The sequence below is a fragment of the Rhinolophus ferrumequinum genome, chromosome 17 (genome assembly GCF_004115265.2).
Source record: "Rhinolophus ferrumequinum isolate MPI-CBG mRhiFer1 chromosome 17, mRhiFer1_v1.p, whole genome shotgun sequence".
Lineage (NCBI taxonomy): Eukaryota > Metazoa > Chordata > Mammalia > Chiroptera > Rhinolophidae > Rhinolophus > Rhinolophus ferrumequinum.
This window is the reverse complement of record NC_046300.1, coordinates 36,238,067-36,263,593: the sequence shown is the minus strand read 5'-3', so window position 1 is coordinate 36,263,593 and position 25,527 is coordinate 36,238,067. Positions and strand designations below refer to the sequence as shown.

Sequence of the window (25,527 nt, the reverse complement as noted above, 5' to 3'; positions counted from 1 at the left end):
TTAATTGACATCTGCTCGTTACTTTATTTAATTTTCACTGTAAAGACAAGACCCAAATCAAAACCTCTAAACTTATGCTTTTCCACTTGAAAGAAGCAAAAAATAGGCTATAATTCTAAAGTAAGTTCAATAAAGCAAATATTACTCTTATGAGCACTACTGAAACAAGGTAAAACACAAATATCTGATTTTATACCTAAATTGAAGTGTTGCCAGTGAAATCAATTACAGATGTTTACTCTGAAATATGCTACTGTGAAGGCTGGAGACTCAAATACCGATAATTTTTATTCAAAATTAAATGTATGGACTACCCAGAAAACAGGTTGAACTGGAACCTGAAGACGATTTTGTAATATTCATTCAAAACAATTTTTTTAAAGACATAGGCTATTGTTTTAATATAAACCAGGAGTTTTAAAATCATCTCTAGTGTTTTCAACTGTCGCATGGCCATAAACCGAAGAACCAAATACTTTCAAATGATCAGATATTATTTAGGCAACAATCCTCATGTGTTGTGTACATAAAATTATAGTAAAAAGACGACTATAAACAAGATGTAGCCCCTCTGTTTTCACGGACAGCATACTGCATTACAGTAAACCGAGTTTATATTCCACCATCAAGTTTGGTTCTCCCATTAGTTCACTTTGTGACGGGTCATTAAGAATATCTTCAAATCCAATAGTCTCATCATTACCCCTCAAAATATCCAGTGAAAGGTTTGAGCTCGGAAGAAATGGAAGACGCTGAACCTGCTGCACTGCCTTGAATTCCATTTGCAACTTGAGTGGAGCAAACAGACCCTGGATGTTTCTCAGTGTGGAAAAATTCATTTTATCTTGGTTGAGCTGGAAATTTTTTTCTGATAATTCAAGAGGATGACTGGGCAAGAGTTCATTTTTCACACAAGAAAAACCTTTTCGAAGAAGATCATGACTTTCAAAAGGTCCACTTGCTGAAAGTTCAGTAACAGGAATAGTCCTTTAGTTGAGATCCAAGTCCTCTGGCATTCATCTTCAACCCACTCTGCGAACAGTCTCTCAGCCCAGTTACCGTCAGTCGGCCCAGCCCCAAATTGCTTTGAAGGGTGGACTGAGCGTTGTCATAGATGTATAACTCCCCAAGGGTATTACTTGGAAGGTGACCATAGTGATATTCAGCAGTGAGGTATGTAGCACTTTTCTAGGATGAGTTTGCAAGCTTAATTGTCCTACCTCATATGTCTCTTAGTATTTGTAAACTTCAGTTTCTATCATTTGTAAAGTGAAGTTCATGTACTAGAAATTAATCACTAAGGTCTCCTCAAAAACAAACAAATCTTTCGATCTAGCGATTCTTAATGTTTAATTCAATATTGATTTTTGTAATGCAGATACTAGAAAGGTCACTGTAGTGAGTGACCTCATTAATTCTTGGCTTACTTAGATATTAGAATTACCAATGAATTTGTACTGTTTACTATTAGTCATTATCAAATATTATCAATTACCATATATTTATGTATTCCACCATGTATTGTATCAGAAAGTATCTTAGGTTCTAGGAAGAAAGAACATGTAGAAGAGACTCAGTTCTTGTTGCCATGAAGATTATATAGGTATTAATCAAATAATTACAAATATATAGCTCTAAACTGTCTTTGGTGCTATGAAGGTAAATTAGAAGATTTTATGAAAATTTTAACACATACCTTGATTTAGTCTACTTTTCTCAGGAAGAGATAGTTGAGCTTAGTCTGAAGTGGAAGGAGTCTTTTGGGGGAAGAAGAAAGGATCAAGGTGTTAATTTCAGACTGAAGGAATGGCATGTGCAAAGATCCCGAACAAGAAAGAATCATGGTATGTTTGAGGGACTGAAATAAAGCTGTTTTTATTTTTTGAGTGTTGGGGATAGAGAGTGGCATGAAATAAAGTTTGTGAATAGGGTGGGGCTATGTCATACAGGAACCTGCTAAAATCATATTAAGAATTTGAGCTTTTCTTTCTAGGAGCTATAGGAAGCCACTGTAGGATTTTAAGCATGGGGAAGGCATAAGACATATACTTAGAAAATCACTCTTAGTGCATTATAGTGAGTAGATTGGAAGGGGCAGTGGTAGAAGCAAAAAGACATTATGAGGAAGACATTGCAATATCCAGGCCAATGATGATGACAACTTGAACTAAAGTGATTACAGTGGCAATGGAGAGGGAAAGACAGAATTTAGAGTTTTAGGGAACAAAGAAATCATTTTTATAAGAGTTGATCTGATTCTTCCATTCTCTTAATTAATGTCCAGGAGTCTTATAAATGTGAACATTAGCCATTTATAGGGTTTGTATAGAGCAATTGGTCAAAGTTTGACTTTTCATATCCTTTGACAACCTGCATTCTACTGTGTCTATCCACATTTGTTGATATGTAATAAGAGTTAATGTCCAAGGACAGTTGTTTCAGATCTGTTTGTAAATAGTGCAAAGATAGAGGCAATGTAAGTGCTCAACAGGAAAGCAGTTAAATAAATTTCATACATATTGTGGAGTACCATTCAAGAATCTTACAATGTTTCCCTGAAAATAAGACCTAGCTGGACAGTCAGCTCTAATGCATCTTTTGGACCAAAAATTAATATAAGACCTGATTTTATATTATATCATATTTATTATATTTATTACATTATATTTATTACATTAAACCTGGTATATTATATTATATTATATTCTACCCCGTTTTATAGAAGACCCAGTCTTATATTACAGTGAAATAGGACCGTGTCTTATAGTAAAATAAGACCGGGTCTTATATTAATTTTTTCTCTGTAAGATGCATTAGAGTTGATTGTTCGGCTGGGTCTTATTTTTGGGGAAACATGGTATTTATTTGTATGGAAAATTCCTGTTAATTAAAAATATTTTAAATTGAAATAATAGATATTGTTTTGTATTTATGTATATATGTAAAAACATAAATATTTGTGGAAAGGTATTGAGCAAACTTGTAATGTTTTTTTGCAAATTGGAATTCAGAGTTAGGATGTGATGAAGTGAAACTCTTATATTTTTGTCTTTACTTGACATTAAAAAACAAATTTATGTATTGTATGTTCTAATAAACAATCATGTATACTAATTGGAATGTATTAGTTATTTGTTGGTAATTGCTGTCACCTTTTAAACTGGCTGCAGTTGGCAGAATTAGAAAAGCAGTTGTACTTTTTTCTTTTGTCACTAAACTCTTGTTCAAGGATAAATTAGTTGCACTAATGACCCACATATTACATGCTTGAACCAACCTGCTCCTGTAGTTGCCTAGAGATTTCTGTAAGCATCAGATGCCCTAGTGGATTCTGTTACACAAGAGAAATACAAAACATAATATTTACGTTCTGGTGTCTTGACGTAGAGCTAGAGAACTCAAATTTACCTTGATATCAAAGTGGACTTTCCCACTTTCTAGGTGTGTGACTATGGAGAAGATCTTTCTGTTTCCTTGTCGGGAAAATTGGGACAATAATATGTTTTCTTACAGGGTTTTTGTACCTGGTTATTACAGATAGTGTATATGAACTAGCACACAGTATATGCTAAACATAGTCTATTTTAACTGTAGTGAAGAGAAAAAGCAGTATGATTTATTCTTTAGTAGAGATGAGTAAAATCAACTAGATCAGGGATTGACAAATTACTGCTAGTGACTCAGATGCCTGTTTTTATAAATGTTGGACAACAGCCATATCCATTCATTTATGTATTGTCTCTGGCCGCGCACATGCTATGGTGCCAGAGTTCATTAGTAGCTATAGAGATCTTAAGACCCCCTCCAAGACTAAAATATGAACTGTGTCGCCCTTTAAAAAAATGTTTGCTGATCTCTGAACTAGATAAATATTATTTATAGTTTCAGATAATAGATTACCCTTGAAAATTTGCAAGCAGGGAGGTAAAGTGACTTAAGAATGATAGTGGTAGCAGTGTGTAGAATGAATTGGACAAGGGAATTAGTAGAAGCAGGGAGATGAGATTAATTCAGGGAGTGGTGATTATGGTAATAATCATGGAAAGAATGGGAGATAGAATTATTATACTGATGACAACTCTGGAATTTGTTAGCTGACAACACAAGAAAATGATTGATGTGATTCTAATAATTCGAGTAAGACAGGATAATTTATTAAGACAGTAATAAATTTTATAAAAACTTAAAGCACACACATGTATTAACTTAATAAATTGGTTAAGTGTTATTGCCATGAGCAGAGGGCTAGAAATAAGTTGGTATCGGACTTAATTTTACATGTGGTATTTGGTGAATTTGAGGTAGCATTCAAAGAAACATGTTACACATGAACTTAAAAATCTTGAGTTACACATGGTTAGGTCTAATGATAATATATAGTTATAGAATTTAGTGAAGTTCTTGTTCATGCTATCTATACCTTTTCAATGCCATGCTGGAGCCAGCTTATACTGGCCTGGAGAGATGAGTGTTAAATTTCCAGGAATTTTGTGACCCAAATTAAGTACAACATAGCCATTATGAAAAGTTTAATTATACAAACTTAAATAAATCATACGAAAAATAAAAGTAATAAGTATCCAAAATTCATCACTTCCTCATTACGTTATTTTCTGCTCTTGAGGTTTTTATTGACACCTATTGTAACTGTATGGTGGAAATACTTTTTAGTGGTGTACTCTACTGCTCTGTTTGGTGATGTCACTTTAGTAGTTTGAAATTGGCTGTGGTGGGAATATTTACATTATGAAAATCACCAACATTGCAAATCAGGGCTCAGCTTATTGTTTTGTCAGTTGTAAGGTGTTGGAGAAATTGTTAATAACGCAGATTAAAAGTGGATCAGGTCTATAGCCATTACATTATGTTAGCACAAATAATTAAGGAAGTATTTTTCAGCATTTGAGAACTATTATCCAATTCAGTAAAGAGTTGCTCACACCATTGAACAATGAGTTAAGTTCCAACAGATGTCTTTGTCGTTTCACTTGCATTCTGTTTGTTAAAGTGAACAAAGGTGTCAACCATCTTTCATGTCAAAACTATTTTGTTCATCAGTTGCAACGTTAGGTTATCTATGGATACAAGATTTTGGCAAAATTATCAAAATCATTTTATATGAATCAGTGAGCTATATGGAATTTACAATAAAAACTATTATATTTTATTGTATAAATTATGTGCCACACATTTTTTATATCAGTAACATTTCTAATAACTCATGTGCATGTTTTTTTTGAAGAGCCAGGTGTTAAACATTTACCAGCACATCACTGACTTTCAATATTTTATAAAATGGATAAAGTTCCTCCTAAACATTTCTTTTCATATTAAAGAATTAGTCTTTTTGAGTTGTATTTTACACTTACATTTTGTACAGCAGCTGCCATCTCCACAGTCATTTCCTCCTCTTTATTTCTCTCAATGGGAGAATCATTTCACTCAGTGTTATGTGATATTAGACAGGGTATATAACATTTTTTGATTTGCTAAAGTAGAAGTATAAACCACTTTCTAATTGGCCGTATAACAGGAGGTAAGGAAAGTAGTGGAACAAGACTTCATTGTATTTATGAATTAATTTTCTCACTAAAATATATCACATTTTCTAGGGATTCAACTAATGAAACTACTGCTCATTCTGATGCTGGCAGTGAACTTGAAGAAACAGAGGTCAAAGGAAAAAGAAAAAGGGGTCGTCCTGGCCGTCCTCCAGTATGTATTATGCTGTCTTCTTTGTTCCTATGATGGTTAATTCTAGTACTGTTAATACTTTTTCTTTTAATTTTTGTGACACGTTAAAGATTCTTAGAACTTTTGCTTCATAAATTGGCTTGGCCACGATCAGTAAAAGGATATTGATTATAGTATCTTTCTTGCTCTCCATGCTCCTGTTGTAAATCTATGGTGGTCCATGTGAAAGCATAGAGCTGATGAACATGGCATGAGGTGTAGTTAGTTATGAATTCCCTGCTTTTTAGATGCAACTCTGATTTCTTATGAGCTCCTAAGTGTGCACTTTGATAGTATTAGTTTGGGATTTGGGGCCAGTCTCAGAATATAGTCTCAGTGATACATGATATGGGAAATTTTAGAAGAGCTCTAAGTTTCTTACTTTGAGGGTTATCTTTATGTATGCTGAATACAGCAGTCATTTAATTTAAGGCAGCATAACCTCTCAGAGACAATACTTTGAATGTGCCAAGGAGTTACAGCTTGTATTATTCTTTTTTTTTAATTGGGGAATATTGGGGATCAGTGTATTCTTCTTCTTTTTTTTAATATGGGTATATTGGGGAACAGTGTGTTTTTCCAGGGCCCATCAGCTCCAAGTCGTTGTCCTTCAAACTAGTGCAGTGCGCAGCTCATCTCCAGGTCCAGTCACTGTTTTCAATCTTAGTGTCAGGAGGCGCAGCGCATCATCCCATGCAGGAATTGAACCGGCATCCTTGTTGTTTAGAGCTCGCCCTCTAACCAGCTCAGCCATCTGGCCACCCCTCTGGCAGCTCAGCGGCAGCTAGTTGTCTTCAGTCTAGTTGTGGAGGGTGCAGCTCACTGGCCCATGTGGGAATTGAAATGGCAACCCTGTTAAGAACTCGTACTCTAACCAGCTGAGCCATCCACCTGCCCCCAAAGCTTGTACTATTCTATACTCAACTGTTATGATGTGATTTGCTGTTAGCAATCTTTTTTCTATTTTATAGAAGTTCTTAATGGAATATTTCAGCCTTTTTTTTATAGGAGTCATAATAGTATAATGAACTCTTCATGTAACCATTACTCAGCTACAAGCAGTTACCAAGTTATGGTCAATCTTGTTTTACCTCTCTACCTCTTTTTTCCTTTTCGTGTTATTTTAAAGGTCATTCTAGACATCATTCCATCTGTAAATATTTCAGATTGTATGTCTAAAAGATAGGGGCTTACTTTCTCTTTTTTAATATCATTAGTATATCCCAAAGTAACGATCTTCATTAACATCACTAAATAGCCAATTTAAAGTTCATAATCATTTCATAAATATTATTACTTTTAAAATACAGTTTGTTGTTTTGAATCACGATGCAAATAGGATCTACCTGTTGTAATTGATAGTTATTTAACCAGTTATGTATATGTCCTTTGTAGTGACTTAAGGCTTTTTTTATGTTACTGCTGTTCCATCAATATTTATCTGTTTGTGACAAATTTTAATCAGCTTCAGTGAAACTTCATACCCTTTACTTTTCCAGGGCAATCTTAAAAAAAGAAAAAAAGGATAGAAGGATGATTCTACCATTTTCTCTATACTTATATCCTCCACTTTTATTTAAAGGGAAAAAAATGTGGAGGAAAAGACATGCATTATAATCACTCTTTATAATATTAGGTTGGTGGAAAAGCAATCGCGCTTCTTGCAGTTATTTTTAACCTTTTAACCCGCAATTACTTTTGTACCAACCTAAGGCTTCCTAATTTGGTAGTACAGTATTTCTTACAGAAACATTTTGGGAAAAGTGAGAGTTGCAGTTAGAAGAAACTGGAGACGATTCTAGTTCCCCTTATTGCTATATAATTTTTCTGAGACTACAGGCAAATGCATTTCTTTCTCAAGATTTATTCATGGGTTATAGATACAAAATTGGAAATAAGACTAAACTTGCTTGAGGGTAGGGGAATGAACTGCCTATATGAGAGCTTACTCAAGTTTGTTCTCCAGTTGAAAACTTTTTTTTTTAAATTAAAGTTTATTGGGGTGACATTGGTTAGTTAAGTTACATAGGTTTCAAGTGTACATTTCTGTAATACATCATCTATATACCACATTGTGTGTTCCCCACCCAGAGTCAGTTCTCCTTCCATCATCATATATGTGATCCCGTTGACCCTCATTTACCACCCTCTTCCCCCCTTATCCTCTGGTAACCACTAAACTATTGTCTGTGTCTATGATCTTTTGTTTCTTTGTTTGACTTGTTCCTTTGTTGCTTTCTTACCAAGGTTCATATTAAATGCTGTCTCCTTTAAGAAAGCCTTTGTATGTTCATCCCATGTTTATAAGAATTGGAAAAAATGTTGCCCAGGATAGGAAAGGAGCATTCTAGAGACTTGTGTTAGACTTTAGTCCACATTTTCACATTCATTAATTTGTCTGTACTTCCACCTGACCCAGCCTCGAGTCTTGATCTTTGAAACAACACCACTTCTCTGGCTTTCTCTGGCACTGAGCTAATACTTTTTATGTCACTTCATCCTCACACCAGTACTATGAAATAGGTCTTACATGCAGTTTACAGAGTAGAAAACAAAAACAAAAAGTGGTAATTTTCCACAGATTTATTTGTTGTAGTATTATTTGTAATAGTAAAAGACCCTAACTCCCAAACTCTTTCTCTTAAGAATGCCAAAATAACAGGCTACTAATTAATATTGAGAGGTATAATTGTCAGAATGATCAGATATGAGTTATGCTTTAGTACCTGTTCTGCACATTGTTTGGATATTTTCTATCAACTGGCTCCATTTTGAACAATTTCCAAGTTTCGATTGATATACCCTTTGTTTAACTATTTTAATACTGTTGATGCTTTTTAAGAGGACTTCATGGGTCTCTGGTTTTATTCATTTACTCAGTCAAATGAAAACATAGTATAAGCACTTTCTGTTATGGGCAGTATTGTTTTCCTTATTGCTAAGTTCTTATGGGACATCTCATTTTCGGTATTTCTCTTTGGTATACTATTATTTCAGAGACTTTTGTTTCTTATCAAATCACCCTTATTTTGCAGTTGTTCTCATTTATACATATTATTGTTATAGCTCTCTACCCAAATAATCAATGATATCTAAACAAACACTATATCATGTTTATGCTAACCCCATGATTGCATTAACAAATAGTGGACATCATTTTCTGTCTACACGCACTACCTTGGTGATTACATCCAATCTCTTGACTTTAAATACCATGTCTCAGGTTATGTAACTTAGATTTATGTCTTCAGCCTGGACTCCAAACTCATGATCAGTAAGCATTTAAAGATCTATGCTGTGCTCAATCTATGCTAGAGCTAGTGTGAATGTGGTCTGGCAGCCTGTTGTGGGGCCCAGTGTAATGGCCTGGGATTCAAGGATAGGACTTCAATCCCTGGGGTAAACTGATAATGGTAGGACAGGACTATACCTCAGGAGGAACTGAATTACGGGCTAGATCACTCAGGCATTATTATCCTGCGAATTAAGGCAAAGACTCAGTTCTTAAGATCGGATGACCTCAGAACTGGACCAACCAAACAAGTTTGAAATAGAAATAGAACATCATCCATTTCTTTCCTTTGAGAGCACCTTGGATCCTGTCCAAGAGTGGAATTACATCTATAGGTGGCCTGACCTATGTGGCCAGAAAAGTATATGGGAGGGAGCATGGCAAGTCACAAGTAATTAAAGAGTTATGTATGTATATTATTACTCTTTGAAATAACTGTCACAATTCTTAATTTTCTGGTCCCCTCTACATCTCTGCCTATCCCCATGCCCCCCAAACATGTGATTTAAGTGGGATAAGCATACTTATATGTGTTGAGAGAGTAATTATTCTCAGGACTGCAAAATTGTATCCTTTGGGTATAAGCTAAAGATTGAGTGTATCATGTTTTACTATGATCTTCCCTCTTTCTTACTCTTTTATTAGGGACAGTCTTCCTGAACGTTAGCTTTCTGGTTTGCCTTTCTGCATCTTTACTGTATATTAATGTCTGGATCTGTACTAGGAAAATCACTCTTCTGATAATGGGGATAAAATATACATAAATCCTAGATAAAATCAAATGGATTTTTATGTTTCTATCTTTTTTGCGCTGTTTATAACCAATGCTAAAAGGCTCCCAGGTTGAGAATTATGTTTTACATCCCCTTTACACACACAAACATTCCTACACATGGAGGCTTATTTGTTGTAGTATTACATGTAATAGTAAAAGATTCAAAATAAAATAAATGTCCATCAACAGGTTAATGGCTAAATAAATTAATGTACATCTATGCAGTGGAATACTGCAGCTTTTAGCAAAGAATCAAGACATTCTCTAGGTCTTACTATGGATTGACGACAAAATATGTTAATAGTAGATATAGAGGGGTGTAGAACTGTGCATAAGTAACATAAATATGATAGATACATAGAAATATATAGGCATTTGGGTTTTTTCTAATTTTTTTTTTATTCTAGTGAAATACACATAAGATTTAACCAACTTAAACATTTTAAGTGTACAGTTGAGTGGTGGTAAATATGTTCACAGTACTGTGCAATCATCACCACCATGCATCTTCATCCTCATCGTCATCTTTTAATACTGAAGCTTTATACCTGTTAAACAATAACTCCTGATTCTTCCTCTCCCTAGTCTCTGGCAGCGAGCATTGTACTTTCTGTCTCTATGATTTTCACTACATACCTCATATAAATGTAACCTTACAATATTTATCTTTTTGTGACTCGCTTATTTCACTTAGCATAATATCCTCAAGTTTCATCCATGTTGTAGCTTATGTCAGAATTTCCTTCCTTTTAAGTTGAATAATATTCCCAGTGTATGTGTATAGCACATTTGCTTGTCCATCTAAGTGTTGCTTCCAATTTTCAGCTGTTGTGAATAATGTTGCTATGAATATGATTGTACAGATACCTTTTTGAGACCCTACTTTCAGTTCTTTTGGATGTATACCCAGATAGGTAATGTTAGATCATGTGATAATTCTATTTTTACTATTACGAGGAACTGCTGCACATTTATCCATAATGGCTGTACCATTTTATCTTCCCATCGGACACAACAGTTCTAGTTTCTCCAAATCCTTGCCAAGACTTCTTTTCTCTTTTTTTGACAATAGCCATCATAATAGGTGTGATGTGGCATCTCACTGTAGTTTTTATTTGTATTTCACTATTGATTAGTGATATTGAGCATCTTTTCATGTGCTTATTGGCCATTTGTCTGTCTTTGGAGAAATGTCTATTCAGCTTTTACCCATTTTTGAATCTGTTGTTTGTTTTGTTGTTGAGTTTTAAGAGTTCTTTACTTATTTTGGATATTGATCCCTTATCAGATATATGATTTACAAATATATTCGCCCCTTCTGTGGGTTGCCTTTTTTACTCCTTCCCCATTAATGGTGTTGGCACGCTTGTCAAAAATAATTCAATCATATTTCTGGGCTCTCTGTTCCATTCCATAAGTCTTTATGTTTGCCTTCGTGTCAGCACCACACTGTTTTGATTATTATAGTTTTGTAGTAAGTTTTGAAGTTAGGAAGTGTGCATCTTCCAGCATTGTTTTTTATTCAAGATTGTTTTGGTTATTGAGATTCTGTGTGAATTTTAGAATGGCCTTTTCTGTTTCTGCAAAAAAAAGGGTCATTGGGATTTCAGTAGAGATTGCATAGAATCTGTTGATCACTTTGGGTGGTATTGACATGTTAACAATAATAAGTCTTCCAATTCATGTACATGGGATGGGTTTCCATTTATTTATGTCTTTAATATATTTTTTATGCATTTATTTGTATTAATGTGTTTAAGTGTCTCTGGAAGGACATATAGGGATGAATAATATTGGTTGCCTCTTAGGAAAGAGGATTGTGGCTTGAGGGCAGGGGTGGGTAATGTTCACAGTAAACTTTAATTATCTTTTGAATTTTGAGCCATGTAAATGTATTACCTATTCAGTAAAGAAAAAGAACATTTTCCTCCTCCCCTCTTCATACACAAATGCTTGCATGCATACACTCATACATGTACACACTACTAGGGAGATGCCTATTACTCCAAAGAATGAGCAGACAAACAAGACTTGTTAGGAGAAGTCAGGATTTAGAGTCCAGTTAAAGAGGATGAATGTATGAAATTATATTTTCAGGCAACTTTAAATTGATCAGTATAGCAGGATTGTGGCCTCCAAAGATGGATCCAGTGTGGTAGAGGACTGAACACGTGGTAATTGATAGCCTTACTTGCCATGACAATGAGTTTAGACTTTAATTTGCTGGTTGTGAAGGTTGTTGACTATCAGAGATTAAATAAGCAGGGAAGTGATGGGATTAGGTTTGTATTATTAGGATTACTATAATTATGTGCATACTGTTTAGAATAGAGTAGCATTGGCTAGGAGAAATGTGATGTGAGCCACCATGTGCAATTTAATGTTTTCTAGTAAGTTAAAAGAAATGGGTAAAATTAACTTTAATACTGTAATTTATTTAACCTAATATATATAAAATATTATATTTCACCCTGTAATTAATATAAAATTATTGAGATGTTTTATATGCTTTTTTTGGTATTAAATCTTCAGTCTTGTGGACATTTTATGCTTCTGCACATCTCATTTTTGACTAACCATATTTCAAGTACTCAGTTAGCTACTTGAAACCTAGTGGCTGCCGTGTTGGACAGTGCAAGTATAGAGAATTATTCATGGTCCAGTCAGGAGACAAAATCGTCACCAGTAATTTGAACAGAGAAATTTAATGTAAAGAATTATTAATTATGAAAAACTCCTTAATAATTTGTCATGCAGGAATTGCAAATTTAGACATCAACAAGATACCACTATACACCTATTAGAGTGGCTAAATTCCCAAAACCAGACAATACCGATTTCCTGGAAAGAATGTGAAGCAATAGGAACTCTTACTCTTTGCTGGTGACAAAACAAAATGATATAGCCACTTTGAAAACTAGTTTGGCAGTTTCCAACAAAGATCAGTAAACATAGTTTTACCATATTATTCAATATGGTCCACCTAGGTATTTACACAACTACTTTTTTGCCCACATAAAACCCTGTATGTGATTGTGTATAGCAGCATTATGCCTAATTACCAAAAACTTGGTTACTAAGTTATCCATTATTAGGTAAATAGATAAAAAAATGTGGCACATCTGTACAATGGAATAATACTTGGAAATAAAAAGAAATTAGCTATTCACCCATTAAAAGACATGGATGAATCCCAGATGAATGTTGCTAAAGTGAAAGATGCCAGTCTGAAAAGGCTATATATATTGTATAATTCCGATCATAGAACTGTCTATAAAAGAGAAAACTGTAGTGATGATAAAAACAATTTAGTGTTGCCAAGGAGAAATGGGAGGTTTGAATGGGTGAAGCACAGGGATTTTTTTAGGTGGTGAAATTCTTTGATACTGGAATCATGGATACATGATACTATGCATTTACTGACACCCATTGAACTTTACAGAAAAAGTGAATTTTATGAATACAGATTGTTAAAATATCATTTAGGAGATTGGGGGGATACTGGAATGTAGAATGTAACAAGGCAATTTTATTGTATTGTAAATGTTTGAAACAATGTCACTGAAGCGGGTAGGGAGGAAAGTTGCTGACTTTAGTAACTGGAAATGAGTCTGTAAGACTCAAGTCAAAGAATAGGAATCTACATAGTGTAGGTAAAATCTATAATCTAGTTCATAAAGTTGTTTTCCATTAAGTATAGTCTAACAGTTCTAATACTCTATATGTGTATACTGTTGTGAACCAGGTTTCTCACTGTTGGGGTGAGAATTTATTGATAAGCAAGGGCAAGAGACATCTATATGGTATGGATTAGAGTTGGAGATACCAGTATGGAATTATGTTTAGCTTAATATCGATAACAGATTATCACATTCAAAAATATTTGTAGTCATGTGTATATACATAACCACATAACTATGTGGAACATACATTTCTTTGCTTTGTTTGCTTAAGGGCCTAGAGGCAGGGACCTTCAGTCTCAAGGAGCAAAGCCTCGTACCTAGACCTCTATCTCTAATATCATTGTCCAGTAAAAGGAACCTTGGAGTGTTGGCTGATTCTAGAATTGGGGAAGGCAGTATACAGTACAAGATGAGCCTGGAGAATGTTGTGCTGCCAGAAAGTAACCAAGTGCTAAAACAGCTTAACACACACACACACACACACACACACACACACACACACGATGCAAATATGTCACATGGATTTGGAAGCCAACTGAAAGATCTCCCAGTGGCCAAAGCTGAAACAAGTTGAACAACAAAATAAAATAGTGTTGGAATTATAATCCAAAGCATAAAATAAATGTTTACTAGCCCACAATAGCATAAATATTAGTATAAATAATTAAATGAATGAATGATCTCCCATACTGAAAGATTCAAACAATATGTATAAATACTCCCCCCTCAAGGAGGTGGAATATAATTCCCCACCCCTTGAACGTGGGATGCTTGTAGTGACTTTCTTCAAAAGGTACAGTATGGAAATGGGAGGAAAAGTAACATTATAGTGGAGAAACCTGACAAACACCACCTCAGCCAACTGATTAAGGTCAACAGTAACATAGCAGTCATATATTGATCATTTATACCCTTGATATGAGGAAATTAGAATAACACTTTATCTCTCAAATCTTCTTTCCCAAACCCATAATTTTAGTCTAGTCATGAGACAAACCTAGTTGAGAAACATTGTACAAAATACCTGACCAGTTCCTCAAAACTGTTCAGGTCACCAAAAATCGGAAAAGTCTAAAAACTCACAGCTAAGAGGAGCTAAAAGAGATATGATGTAAATGTAATATGGTATCGTGAATAGGGTCCTGGAAAAGGAAAAGGTTATTAGGGAAAAACTTAAGAAAAGCTGAATTAAGTATGGAAATTTGTTAGTGTATCGATATTGGTTCATGAATTACAACAAACGTACCATACAGATAGTAACAAGAGGGGGGATGTGATGTGTAATACAAGGGGATTCTCTGTACTGTCTTCACAGGTCTCCTTTCTGTAAATCTAAAATTGTGCCAAAATAATTTAATTAAAAATAAGCCATAAACTCATTATGTATTAATCCACCCGCAAAAATGGTTGTGAGGCTGTTAACTACCAACAGGAGTGAAAAAGTGCTAAGAACACAGGAATTTAAAATGAAGGGAGCAGATCCTGTGAGCATGGAGAGAAGCCCCTCAGTGCTATGGTTTGTAGTGTTCTTCCAGTGCCCTCTAATTACAAAGCCTAACACTGCAGCATGACAAAAGAAAAATGTTTGCAGGGTCCAGCTCCAACATCACAAAGTGGGACAAATAAGGGTGGATTTGGAGGTGAGGGGCAATAACATGGTAACTGAGCAAGCTATTATGAGAGTGAATTAAATCACTCAATAAAGACTATAAAGATTGAGGGGAAAAGCTGCTCAAGGGTAACACTAACAGGTAAGGAATGCAGGGAGGGAAAAGATACCTGAAAGGGAAGGAAGAAATTGAGTGGCCTGTTGAGAGTTTCAAGAACTGTAGATTACGTTAAGTAACATTAATTTCATTTGTGAGTTTGGTGAAGCAGCAACCATGATGAGTTTACATATGAATGAAATTTATGGGAATAATATCAGCGACTGCCAGCAATTCTATCAAATTACGCTTCACTGTAAAGATGAGGCATACATAGGTAAGATGCTAGAGTTGACCACTTTAAAAACACTGGGGGCTTGTAATGGGATGTTAATTGAAGAATGTAAACTCCATCAATGCAGGAATGTTATTTTGTGTATTCTCCTATTCCTACTATCAAGAATGGTTCCAAACATGGTGTTCAATGTATATTTGTTGTAAAGTAGACAACAAATACTTGAGCACTTCAGTAGAGGGCAAAGTTGAATATGCAGCATTTCTAAGTAATTTTATTGAACAAGGTTTCAGAGGAAGTAAGAGAGTATTGAGGGTATGAAGAAGGAAATATCAAGAAGGTTAAAATGTTCAGTATTGGCATTGTTTTACAAAATACTAAATTCTTTTTTTTTTTTTACTTTTTTTCATTCCTTATATAAATTAACTTATGCTTTGCTGTTTGCACTTTTTTTTTTTTTATCAATGAAAACAAATTGTAAAGCTTCTGTTGGTCAGGGATTATGTTTCATGCCTTTAGTAGTGCTAACTGCCTTTCATAGAATCAAACCTAATTTGAGATCGTTCTGCGTAAAGCAGAGTATGCTTGCTTTTAATTTATTTTCTTCTTCATCTTTTTATTTAGTCTACAAATAAGAAACCTCGCAAATCTCCAGGAGAGAAGAGTAGAATTGAAGCTGGAGTTAGAGGAACAGGCCGTGGAAGAGCTAATGGGCACCCTCAACAGAATGGTGAAGGGGAACCTGTCACCTTATTTGAAGTGGTGAAACTGGGGAAAAGTGCAATGCAGGTAAATTTTAAGTGTTTTTTTTTATTTCTAAACCAATACAGTCAATAACCTATGTGGAACTGGTTAGTGTAGATATGACATTTTATACCTCTTGTTGATTTTTTAACCAAGAAGTTTATCCTTAAAGGTTTTTCTTTGTTTCTAAAGAGTGTCAGGAAAGGCATTTTGTTTCATAGTAAGATACACTTCAGATTACATTGTGCTGAATAAAATGACTTCCTCCTCTTCTCCTCCTCTATCATCATCAGCGTCATCATCAGAGCTGCCTAAGCAAATTTTTATTGCCTTAATGATGTTTTTTGAATCAGACTTAATGTAAATAATGTGTATTGAAGACTATCTGAAAGAAGAAATGTTATAGAAAAGCATTCCTAAATAGTAAATTAGGAATAACCACAATTAACGTTTCATGGTTATTTTCTGTGTGTATGTGATCTTTTATAACCGTTTTTTACTGTCTTTTCTTTCTCTTCATTCACTCAACTATTCTGCAAGAGCGCATTTTTATTGGCTTCATACTAATTAATTACAAGGGTAAACCATAATTATTATACTATTCCTTTAGTGTGTCTTTCCTTTTTTTCACTATTATGCAATGTATTCATTATTTGTTTACATCTCTACATCTTTTTTTTCGTTTTAAAACACTAGATGTGAAATTAATTGGTTAAAAGGTATTCCTTAATTGTGTGATACATAAATATCACACTACTTTCCAAAAATTGTACTAGTTTATCTTTCACCAGAAGTGTAGCTAGCAATTGGATATTTTATATTTAAGATTTTCTAATTACATAGGTGAAAGTGGTATATTTTAATTTGGATTTCTTTGATCACTAATGATTGGTAATATGTTGAGTCTTTTTATTCAGTATTGCTAATTTTTAATACTTCAGTTTCAATTTGAGTTTGAAATTAGTGAAACAGATTTACTTTTAGAACTAAAAGCCGGCAACTTTTTCTTAATATGCTTTCTATTTCTTTCCCTGTATTTTTAAAAAAATTCTTTAAGGGAGTTTGGTGTTTACTGCTTTTTATCTATTATTTATTACCAGATTGTTGTGTTCAGGGGTTTTGGAATTTGTGTGGGAAGGGAGGGAGATAGAGTCGTGAGACGATACTAGATGGTAAAAGGAATATTGAATTCCTAGGGCAACCTGTAACTTATGTTAATTTGAAAATAGAGAAAGTGACCTTTAGTTCTCAAGCATGACAATTGTTTTATTACACTTTAATAGAAAAATTGTTGACAAGCTACAAAATCCTTAATTTTGCATAAAGATCTACTTTAGTTCTTCCTACCTTTAGGTGGAAACATGAGTAGAAAAATGAAGAAAGTTCATGCAAAAATTTGAAAATTGTGCCTGAGCATTTTGCTGTCATTTTTTAATGTAAAAGTATTTTACAAGATATTTATTTATGTAAAGATAATTTTACTGCATATTGTGTTAAAGCTCAATACCAGCTTTTATTTAATAGGAACAAAATCTTTAATATTCAGTATTTAATAGGAACAAAATCTCATCATCTGTAGCTGAAACAAAATAGAGCAGTATAAATTTCTTTTTTGGGGGGAGTCCTTTATGTTCTGTATTCTTCATTCAGATTAATTTTCTCTAATGCTGTTTTATACTGTTACTCCCTGCTTAAATTCTTTTGAATCTATATTTTATGAAAGGTAGTCAGCACCCTGGTGCCTTTCATAATTTAGTTTTAAACCCATCTTTTCAACCTTTTCTCACTATTTCGTTATTGAAATCTGACCCAAACATTTTTTACTTTGCTGTAATTTTTTATTGTTCATATTATGTTTTTCCTTCCTAGCTATATTCAAATTAACCTATACATTTCTGTAATTTTCTTTTCCACTCAACTTTTTTTTTGGCATTTTTTTCTGGCATTATTTTTCCCTACGAATTTACCTTATAATTTTTAATACTCCCTAACATGGCTGGGCCATTCTTTTTTTTTTTTTTTTTTTTTTCATCTATCAACTCAACTCTTTATTTTATTTTATTTTTTTTGGTCTTACTATTGACACACAAGTTTATACAGAGTGGATGACCAAACCAGCTCAGAAGAGGACAGCAAGAATTAAAGCAGGTGATTCTTCCCATGTGGGAGAGCTCTCTTAGTATGAACATGCCTTCTGCGGGCAGAAATCAGGAATCCACCAGCTGTTAATGGAGAGTGCCTTGCTTTTTTTTTTTTTTTTTTTGGGCCATTCTTTATTTACCAGTTTTTATTTGGGCTGCTTTATTCTTTAAAAAGAAATAAGTATATTTAAGGGGATTATTTAAGGATAGTTTTATTCTATTAAAAATAGTACTTTAAATATCCTTATATGCCCATCTGAAATGTACACATGGGGATGTTTTTATAACATAAATTTCTGAAAGTGGTTGCTTAGCAAAGGGAATGCATATTTAAAAAATTGATAAGGGTCTTCTATTGAAGGTGTGGCATACCTGTTTTACTATTTATTACCTCCTTACTTCAAATGTAAAGTAATAATAGATAAAATACTAAAAAAAATACAAACAGATATTAACGAGTTTAAAAATGAAATATTTTTGTGATTTATGTAGACGAAATACTACAAAGTTATGAACAGGATTAGGCTTAGGGTAGAGAAGCAGGTACTTTTAGCCAATTGAGGGATAATGTCAGGCTTACTACACAAAGCCAACGCATAACATAAGGCTCCATATATTTATAAAGAAGACTGAAGAAAGCCACTTATAACTGCCGCATAGGCTAATACGGCTTATGTTTAGGGTGATCATTTATCTCAGATTACTTTTGAGACTCCCAGTTTATGCTTGTCATCCATGTAGTTATTAATAGGGATTTCTTTAATACTGAAAGGGGTCCTAGTTCAGATAATAACTTATACTAAAACTTCACTTACGGGAAATCAAGGGCTGTGGGAAGAGAGAAGACAGACATAGGTCTTATAACCAGGACCTGAATTGAAATGTCTACTTACTTGGTTGGTGACTGGGTCTGTAAAAATCCCCAGTATTGTCTTAGAGCAGAAAGTTCCAAGCCCACATTATATGGTTTAGTTCTGCAGTGCATTGACTAAGATGAGCAGAGTTAATCACAAAACATTAGATGGAGAGGGATGAATAGTAAAAGAAATAAGTATATTTAAGATGCTATAGAGATAAAGAAAAAAATTATGTTCACTACAAAAGGGGATAAACTTAGTAAATTAGTTTTACTGAGGGAAAAAGAACTACATTAGATGCTATCAAAGGAAGAATTCAGGCATTGGCATTCATTAGAATATAGCCCAGAGAAATAAGTAAATATGAAAGAGCAGTTGAGGGACTTTGGTGTTAATTGAAGGGTCCCAAAATATGCCAGGGGAATAAATCACTGGGAATAGAATATGTTCAGAGACAAAGTTTTTGAAGACATAATTTTGGAGACATTTGTAGACACACTTTCTCAGATCCAGAGTTTGTTCTCAGGAGTGAACAAGATAAGTGAAAATAATTATTATACATGGCTATTATAGTACAGTGTAACTCCAGAATATTGAGGATTAAAAGAAAATCTTGAAATATTTCATCAAGAAATGCCTTACCCTGTTCTTTGACTACAATGCAAACAAATGTTGAAATACACAAAATAAATTCCCCTTCTAGATTACATTATAGTCAAAATAAAATGATGCACAGGAAATACACAGTTGATATGTGAATGCTAGCGAAAGTAATGTTAGTGAAAATCTTGGGGCTAAAGTGCTACTGGGATAAATATACAGTCTTAAATGTATTACTGTTAGCAAAAGAATTAGAAACTAGAAAAACAGCAAACCTAAAGTAAGAAGAAAGAAATAATAAAAGTAGAAGTGGAAATTAAATAGAAAAAGAAATGGTAGAAACAGCTAAAAGAAATATTAGCAATTTGAATTCAATATGTTTTTAAAACATGGAACTTTTATCTTAAGAATGCAAGGATGGTTTAATATTAGAAAATGTGTGTCTGTGATATACCAAATAATCATGCTATAAGGGGGCAAAAACTATCTTTATATGAATTGGTATAGAATGTTATAGAAAAAAATCATTTGATAAAATATAGCTGACATTCATGATGTGCAGTAACTTTTGATATATTACCGTGTTTCCCTGAAAATAAGACCTAGCCAGACCATCAGCTCTACTGTGTCTTTTGGAGCAAAAATTAATATAAGACCCGGTCATATTTTACTGTAAGACGGGGTATGATATAATATAATATAATATAATATAATATAATATAATATAATATAATATAATATAATACTGGGTCTTATATTAATTTTTGCTCCAAAAGACAAATTAGAGCTGATGGCTGGCTAGGTCTTATTTTCGGAGAAACAGGGTAATACCAAGAGGGAAGTTATGTAGGTTGGTAAAGTTTATCTTCCAAAAACCTATATCTCACATCATGCCATTTTTAACAGAGAAATTTACATATTTCCCCAGGACCAAGTAGTAGAGTACTGACTACTATTCAATACTCATTATAAAATAAAATAAATAAAAATTCTAACAATTGAAAAAGATGATGCAAAATTATCCATATTTGCAGACTATACAATCATCTGTGTAGAAATTATGAGATAAACTATAGACTATTAGAACTAATGAGTGTTCAGCAAAATTCCTAGAGTGAAAATTAATATTGAAAAAATATCAGTAGCCTTCTGTATATTAGTAATAACCAATTGGAACAGGTAATAGGAAATGAGCCCATTTAATAAAGTACTCAGGAAAAATGAAAAAAACTTTGGGTGGAGCAGAATCAAATACTATTTCTTACTCAACTGAGTAACATAAAAATAGTTGGAAGACACTATGAGTCAGTAAGACAGTAGAGTAGCAACTAGTAGAAGTACAAATCTGTATAACCCCTTTGGAGAAAAATTTTTATCAAGAAAAGTTGAATGGCCTATCCATTTTTTATTCATTCACTAAATATTTAATGAGTGCCTATACTGTGGGAGCCACTTTTTTTTCTTTTTCATTTAACTGAGAATACTTTGAAAAAATGCAGTTCAGTTCTTAGATGCAACTGTAACCTTTAGAGAAATTTTTGTGTATGTTTATAAAGGAGGCAAATACAGGAATTTATATTACTTCTTGTTTGTAACAGCAAAAAAAGTAAAAAATCCTAAACACCTATGAATATGAACAGGACAGTTGATAAAATGTAATATATTCAAACACTGAAATTCTCTATAGCAGTTAAAATGAGCTCTAGGTACCATTATGGATAAATTTCAGAAATCATTTTAGGGGACAAAATAAACTACAGAATGATGATAAATAATACATTTTACTACTTATATAAAGAACAAACACATACATGAGATTACTTAACATCAAGTTACTTCGAAGATAAGAGAAAGAGAATTGGACCAGACAGGTGTGTGTGTGGGGTGCTACAGCTGTAACTGAAAAAGAAGCAAAAAGAAACAAATATGGCTATAAAATATTAAGTATTGTTGAACTTGGATGATCTATACCTTCTTGTCTATCTTGTTTATTTTATTTGAAATAAAAATACATAAGTGTTTCTGAAATGATTCTCCAAAGGAGGGCTTCTGTAGTCAGTAGGTTTGGAAAATGTCTATATATATTCCTTCCCCTTTGGAGAGCTATGAAATGTGAAGGCTTTCATAAGATTTGTGTTAAAAAATCTGGTTTCTTTTGTTTATCCAGCATTCCACAAACCCTTGATTTCTACAACTGTTTATAACCATTCTGTCTTTTGTCTTATCTCCTTATTAGAATTGTAAAGAGTAAGTTTCACTAGCTTAATGGGTGCTTATGCATCTCTTATAATCAGAGGCTGTGCTACGTAGTTCTTGAATGTAGAGAAATAAAACCAGTTCTGCCCTCATAGAGTTTAGTGTCACAGGAAACATGTCATAGAATACTTCAGTAATGGAGATACACAGGGTAGGTGGAAAACACAGAATCCCTTAGGCTTGTCTAGAGGATAGGGTCATGGAAGGCTTGCCTGCATAGATTAAACTTGAACTAAGACTTGAAAGATGAGTAGGAGTTAGCTAGGCAGTAGCAGAGGGCATTTCTTATAGTAGAAACAGGACATGCAAAGATGCCATCTATACTCCGAACCATAGAGAGGGCAAAAGATGCTCTAATACAGATAGAGGTATGAGAGAGGCTAGATCCTGAACATTGAATGTTTTGACTTTTTTGAAATTGATGGCATTTTAGGAAGGAAATGACTTGAGTCTATTATCAATTTTAGAAATACTGTCCTGAAAACAGTTTAGATGATGATTTGGGGGATAAGGCTGAAATCAGAAAGGTGAACTGGGAAGCTTTTTTTCCTCATCCAATTGGAAAATAATGAAAGGTCGAATTTATAGCGTGTCAGTGAGGATGAAGAGGAAGTGACAGATTCCACAAATATTAAGGCTATGGAATGATTCTGCAAGATGAGAAAGAGGAAAGAATCTAAGATAATTCCTAGTTGTTTGACTTGACAGGCAATTTGCAAGAGTACACGTGTTGGAGGATGAGTGTGGGAATAGTTTGGTTTGGACATTTTGACTTTTAATTGCATGGCATTGAATACATGTTGAATTTTGGAACATTTACTTAATCTGTTGTTTGTTGCTTTAGTAGTTATGAGTTAGTAAGCATTTAACTGAATTTCTCTAACCTGTTGGCATTTGCATTTTGTACCCCCAGATGTCTACTTAAAATGTTGCACTGTAGTTTTTTTATTCAACAAAAATTCATTGAGAGCTAATTATTAGGGGTTAGGTGCAAGAGATACAATATAAACTAAATTTGCCCCAATCCTTGTTTTATAGACTTTTGAATCATAAAAGGGAAAGGAAATCCTCCATGCTAATTATATAATCTCTTAACATACCAATACAAACTGTTGATTAATGCTAAGAAAACTCCCTTTGGTCTTAGTATACTGATCACAATAACTTACGTAATGAAGAATTGGAATCAGCCTATAAATGGAGCATACTTAATGACACAGTTTGTTCTTCTGTTTGCTTTTGACACGGTGACTAAAAGTAAAACTGATTTTGTACATTTAAAGTATGATTGGGAAAGGTATCTTTGGGAATAGTCTGTGATCAGTCATTCTCTCTCCCTTAGCGAGGAAGCTTTGTTCTGATGTAAACGGAAGCTATGCACTTTTATAGATGTTGATCTATTCTAGTCCCCAGCTAACAAGTGGGTTGGATGCCAAGTTTCAACATATCAAATGCATAGGAATTGTTCCCCAAGATTTAGCTTGGCAAGTTTTATGTTATGAGTACACCAAGAAAAGTGAAAAGGCACCTGTGAGCTTATTAAAATCTCACCTGTTAACTTTTAACTGACAGTTTTCTAGTGACTGTACAGGAATTGTATGCATTTCTGAGCCATTTATAGAGTGGAAAAAAGTGTTTATAATAATTTTTGAATTTCTGAATGTTCATTGACAAATTGAAAAATTTCAAGAAGTATTAAAATGGCTGAAGAATGTCTAAGAAATGTGAGGAATTATAAAAGAATTACAAAAGAAATACTACTGAGACATTACAGGGGAGAACAAATACATGGTCATGCCCTGCATAATGATGTTTTGGTCAACGATAGACAGCATATATCACAGTGGTCCCTTAAGATTATAATGGAGCTGAAAAATTCCTATTGCCTGGTGACATCGTAGCTGTTAAAACATCATAGCACATATTCACAATAACGAAGACGTGGAAACCGAAATGTCCATCAGTAGACGACTGGATTAAGAAACTAGTACATTCATACAATGGAGTATTACTCGGCCATAAAGAAGAATGAAACCTTACCATTTGCAACGATATGGATGGACCTAGAGAACATTATGCTAAGTGAAATAAGTCAGACAGAAAAAGACAAATTCCAGATGATCTCACCTATATGTGGAATCTAAAGAATAGAATAAATGAGCAAGCTAATCAGAAACAGTCTCAGAGATATAAAGAAAAAAACTGAGGGTTGCTAGATGGGAGGTGGGTGGATATGAGGGAGAAGGTGAGGGGGTTAGAAAGCACAAATTGATAACCACAAGATTGCCACAGGGATACCAAAGACAGCTTGGGGAATATAATCGATAATGTAAAGATTTTGTAGGGTGTCCGGTGGACACTTGTCTTATTAGGGAGACCACTTCATGGATGGTGTAGGTGCCTGACCACTGCAGTGTACACCTAGCTGAAGCTGAATAATAATGAATGTCAACTGTAATTTAATATATACATAGTCACAGGATGTGGAGTAGAGCATAGGGAATAGAGTCAATGGAATTGTAACACCTATATACAGTGTCATAGGGTTAGTGGATTGGGGGAGGGGAGTTAATCACTTTGTGAGGGGTGTAAATGTCTATTGTTTTGTACATCTGAAACTAATAATAAAAAACAAAATAGCATAGCACATTACTCGTGTGTTTGTGGTGATGCTGGTGTAAACAAAACCTGTGCTGCCAGTTGTATAAAAGTATAGCATATAAAATTAGTCGTAGGCTATATCATCTAGGTATGTGTAAGTGCATGTGTACTTTTTTTCGTACAACGAAATCGCCTAATGAGGAATTTCTTAGAACATATCCTTGTGGTTAAGTGGCATATATACTATTGACTGAAATGAAACTTGTAACAAAGATGGCCAGAAAATATTGAAAGAAGGAAATACTGCAATGAAGATGAGGAGTAAAACTTTATAGAACTAAGTAAATATAAGTACTTGAATAGAATCAGTTAACATGTAATACAAGAACTATGTGTTTATAGCTGCGACCACTACAGTGCAAGATATTGGGTACAGGGTTTAAAAACACATAATAAAATATTAAAACATTCTGATTTTTAACAACATAAAATTGTTAATTTTTTAAAAATTAAAATATAGTTGATATATAATGTTATATTGGTTTCAGCTGTACAGCATAGTTTTTCAACGTTCATAGATCTGAGGGGAAGTGATCACCACAAATCTGACATTGTACAAGGTTATTACGATATTATTGACTATATTCCCCTCTATGCTGTACATTACATCCCATTCTCTTACTGATTTTGTAACTGGAAATTTGTACCTCCTATTTTCGTTCACTTTTTTCTCCTTTACCCTAGAGCGACCATCACTTTATGTCTACGAGTCTGTGCGTCTGTTTTTAATTTGTTTCGTTTGTTCATTTGTTGTTTGTTAGATTCCGCATATAAGTGAAATTAATACTGAATTCACCTTCTTTGACTTATTATTTCACTTAGCATAATACCCTCTAGGTCCATC

At 33.8% G+C, this 25,527-nt stretch overlaps 1 protein-coding gene and 1 pseudogene across 1 annotated transcript in view; one reads left to right on the top strand and one right to left on the bottom strand.

The window, feature by feature from the left end:
• The window catches only part of STAG1 (stromal antigen 1), a 260,872-nt gene that overhangs the window by 2,302 nt on the left and 233,043 nt on the right, over positions 1-25,527 (top strand). Inside the window, 2 exon segments of the mRNA XM_033131991.1 lie at positions 5,613-5,715; positions 16,049-16,213. Of these exon segments, the coding sequence (XP_032987882.1) occupies positions 5,613-5,715; positions 16,049-16,213 (268 nt within the window).
• On the bottom strand, positions 355-1,020 carry LOC117036776 (proteasome maturation protein-like; annotated as a pseudogene).